At 39.4% G+C, this 4,392-nt stretch overlaps 1 protein-coding gene across 1 annotated transcript; it reads left to right on the top strand.

Moving 5' to 3' along the window:
- The first annotated feature begins 316 nt into the window (after positions 1-316).
- On the top strand, positions 317-3,015 carry LOC122085057. The gene is made up of 2 exons (XM_042653497.1): positions 317-1,189; positions 2,220-3,015. Exons 1-2 carry the CDS (start codon positions 339-341, stop codon positions 2,851-2,853), a joined length of 1,485 nt encoding a protein of 494 aa, XP_042509431.1. The 5' UTR covers positions 317-338; the 3' UTR covers positions 2,854-3,015.
- The last annotated feature ends 1,377 nt before the right edge of the window (positions 3,016-4,392 follow it).

Genomic DNA, 4,392 nt, shown 5'->3' with positions numbered 1-4,392 from the left:
CTCTACCTCTTAGGGTTAAGACATTGCTCCTTGACAAAAGGAAATAACTCTTAAGTCTTAATCCTCAAGTTTGGTTTCAATCTGTTACTTCCATTTGTATTAGACTCCTCCCATCCCTTCTGGTGGAACTTCAGTAGTTCAGTTTACCCATATAACAAGCCTTATTTAAAAGAACATTTCTTCTAGGAAACTGGCCTAATGTATGCTTTTTCTTTTTGACTTGTTTCATGAGAATCTAACCCTTTATTACTTTTTGTGGCCTTTAAATGTCTTGGTACTTCTTGAACATGAGAAGTAGATTGTGAATTAATAGAGTTACATTGTCTTAATCTGTTTTCATGGCTTCTTCATGTTGTTTTCCTGATATATGGGCATGGATTCATAACCTCCCACCAACTCCTCAATGGCGAGGGAAATCTTTGTCCATATCCTTATGTCCCTCAGGATCAACTCAGCCATCCCTTAATTTCTCGATTATCAACAACCTTCAAAGTCCATATATCTCTTTCGCCATTTTCGCAGATTTCAAACTTCCAGTATCCCTCTGGAGCTCAAAACCATTTGAGCTCAGCACCAGAACCTCAGATGTAGTAGATGAAGGAATCATTTCCAGTCTCTTTCGTAATTTTATTACTGATATCCTAAATTATGGTCTTTGCAAGAGTACTTCCTTTCTTAGAATTCCTCCCATAAATACCATTGGCAATTTCAAAGACATTTTCAATCTCTCATTCCTCACTCTTACTCTGTTCATTTGCATCTATGAAGCTCCCCACGAGCTTCGACCAGGATGCCTAAACACTCTTAAGAATCAATTAACAAGCCCACAATCAAGAGAAGCATCAAAGCTACTTATGAGACTCCTTGGCTCAAACATAGAAGAGCAATGGATGAGAGCTCTAAACCTTGCAATCACCAACTGGGTCATAGAGCTCCAGGAGTCCAACAACCCCCTTGTCATATCATCACCCCTGTTTTCTTACGCGATTTCAACAGCCGGGCTGTGGAAAGTTCAATTATATTGTCCAGTTATAGCCATGAAAGTTGAAAATTCAAGCAATGCATCCGGAGACGAACGGTTGAACTTCTCACTGAAGTACCACCAACTGGAGGGTGTAATTCAATTTGCTTACAAAGTTGTGGTTCAAGACAAGTGGGTTGATGTAATGGTGAACACAGACAACATAAGGTTAGTGTTCTCTTTTCTTTTAATTTTTTCCTTCAATTCAGTTTGATGTCTAATTTGTATACTTTTCCAAGTTCATGCTGAGAAGTGAGAGTCCTAGCTAGCCTGGTTTGATTTCAACTGATGGAAATCAAGTAAATAGTATTTCAATCCATGTTATGAGGCAAGTGCAGCAATATCTTGGTTCTGCATAGCCTCTGAACAACACTCGAGCAAAGCCCTTATGCGAGAAGTCGCGCGAAGAGGGTGGGGAAGGGAGAAAAGTACAAGCTTTCAACCATCTAACCGTCAGTCTTCACTCCCTGGATCAGTCCATCAGTAAGAAGAAGCTTCCGTCATTCAGCAGTGGAATAGTTCCATGGTATTGATCATCCAAATTGATTGGAATGTCTACCGTGATAGATAATCAGGAATGCGACGTGGCATACCCGAAAACCCTAAGAAATGCATGGGAAAGAGGGTCGGATTAACCCCGAAAGAAGTGATCCAAAAATGGATTTGACCTAAAATTTCAGGGTATGTCCGACCAATGATTTTACCCACCCAATAGTGAAATCCTGCAGATAAAGCAAAAACGGCTCCCACAGAAAGTACATAATGGAGATGTGCAACCACATAATAAGCTTTCCAAAATTCTATTTTTGTTAAGGGTGTAATATCTTGTATTCTGTTGCTTGCACGAGTGGGCTGATTACGAAGGGCCCGCGGCCTTGAGCCCCGAAGATTTTTTTGAGGCTATATGAGTATTTTTGTAAATTACCTATATAAGGTTTCAGTATATATATGTAGCGAGAATTCTTTCTCTATAAGTAATCTAAGAGAGGTGTGAGGATGAGCGGCTGTAACCCTATTCCCCGTTGATAGTGAAGCAGATCTCATCTCATCATGGACGTAAGCAATCTTGTCAAACCATGCAAATCCTTGTGTTCGATTCTGTGATTGTTTTTGATTTTCCATTCTTTTTTGTATCATTTAGGTTCTCATTTTTTCTACATGTGTACCTGCAATATTACACTTTCATTTTGTTGAATAGGTGCGATGTGATCCGATTGGTGTCTGAAACTCTAATGGCTGAAAGAGGAGTTGGAGCATCTGAAAAGCACTTCCCATCAAGGATATCTCTGCAACTCACTCCAACTTTCCAAGCCAGTGTGCTATCAGTATCAGTGGGCAAATCATCACAAAATCCCACACATGAGATTGGCATGGAAAGGACAATAGAAGGTACATTTGATCCCCCCAACCATTTTGGACTCAACGTAGCAACCGCAGAGAGTATGACCAGAACCTTGAAGCCATGGCAGTTTGAACAATCAGTAATTGGAGACACTGCAAATTTGAATTGGTACCTCCATGACAGCACAGATGGAAGAGAAGTCTTCTCTTCAAGGCCCTCAAAGGTTTCATTGGCTCAACCAAAGGCCTGGTTCAAGAATCGATACTCCAATGCTCACAGGCCTTTCACTAAGGAGGGAGGGGTTATTTTTGCAGGAGATCAGTATGGAGAGAGTGTGTGGTGGAAGATGAATAGAGGAGCTATTGGGAAAACTATGGAGTGGGAAATTAGAGGGAAGATATGGTTAACATATTGGCCTAACAAACATAGAACATCCTATAATGATACTAGGAGATTAGAATTTAGAGAAATCCTCAATCTTCACATATAGTTTGTTATGAGAAGTTGATAGCCCTATATTCCCTTGGTTGTTCTGGTGACCTTATCATCTCCAGATCTGTGTTGCAGAAGAAAAATATTGTTACTATCATAACTGTACTGAATGTTAATTGTAGATCTCAATGTATACGATATGGATCGACTTTTTGCTTGATACAACTGATCTACTCTGGCATTGTATGGGTATATGTCTCCGGCGATATCGACACGTATCAACTGATACACTGATACAAAACCAATACTCAGAACCATAGTCTGGTAAAATGACTAGAAACCTTATCTAACCCACAATGGTGAGAATTCTGATAATGGCTAAGAGTGAACTTAGGATCATTCTTATGAGTTGATTTTGAACCATAGAGATTCTGAGAGTAAACAACCAACTTTTGGATCTTCATTTGGTCTTATACTAGAAACAGTCAGATCATCTCCCCCTGCCAATCTCCTCAGATCTGGGTTTTCTTTGGAAGAAAAGAATGAAGCAAAAAGAAAGAAAGAAAGAAAGCTTGTGGATAGGTAGAATCTAAGGTCACTGCTCACATACCAAATTTCACATCAATCTGAGTTTTCAAGTGGCAAAACAAAGAATTGAAGAATCTCATACTACCGAAATGGTCTAGAAGATTACAGTTGGGTGCACATGCACTCACACACATGCACACACATAGAGACACGTGTGAGGATAAGACATCATATAAGAAACATAATTGAATTTGAGGTTAAAATTTGACATGTGACGTATTCAGACCATTCCCTAGATATCTGATAGTCAGCGGCATTTACATATCACTCTTTCACATGGCAAAACTAAGGTTGTGTTTGATATGCATTCTCGAAATAGATTATGGGTGAAGAACATATTCTGAAGAAAGAAAACAGAGAAGCCATTAAATTGACCCAGAATCTATTATGAGACTGCATACCAAACACAGGCTAAGGGTGTCCTTTAAGAAGATTCTTTTCTAAATGGAGTTTGAAAACAAATTTTGCAACAAGGAAACAACCATAGTTTCTGACATAAAAAACAGGAAACCTAGCTTGTGACAACAGAACCATGGCACAAATACTTTCACAGATCCATTTCATATGTTATGTATGACATTTCTGACATATTTAGTCTAGGATAGTTTTTTTGAGTAAAAGAGGGCAATCTGTTGGTTTTGTGGTTCAAATGGTTGGCTTTCAAGGTTTTGACTTCTAAGGTCTTTGAAAATATTTATTCCTTTCTTAATTAAGTATTGGGCACGTGTTTTCCGTGTAAGAGCAGTCCCTACGTTTAATCACAGACACAGTGGGCATGCAGCCTTAGAAGGAGCACGCAATGACTAGCGTGCCCCTATATCTGTGGCACAGGGATCGCTTTGGAACAGAAAACTGTCCCTTAAATATTTTCTTTCTCATAAAAAAATTTGGGAAAGGGGTTGGATGTGTTAGCGTTACACCCCCACCCTTATGTCTCTCTTTTCCTCTTCCCTTTGAAAAGATCTCCTCAACCCTTCCCATCCCTCATTCCCTTTCATTGGTTGAACGG

This window comes from Macadamia integrifolia, chromosome 7 (genome assembly GCF_013358625.1).
Source record: "Macadamia integrifolia cultivar HAES 741 chromosome 7, SCU_Mint_v3, whole genome shotgun sequence".
Lineage (NCBI taxonomy): Eukaryota > Viridiplantae > Streptophyta > Magnoliopsida > Proteales > Proteaceae > Macadamia > Macadamia integrifolia.
Note: the sequence above shows the minus strand (reverse complement) of the source record. Positions and strands in the feature narration are given on the sequence as shown.

What these genes read in the sequence shown, in the direction of transcription:
- LOC122085057 (XM_042653497.1), top strand. Translation starts at nt 339, where the DNA reads ATGGCTTCTTCATGTTGTTTTCCTGATATATGGGCATGGATTCATAAC. An exon ending in GTGAACACAGACAACATAAG is followed by an intron (nt 1,190 to 2,219) that starts GTTAGTGTTCTC and finishes TTTGTTGAATAG; the next exon opens with GTGCGATGTGATCCGATTGG.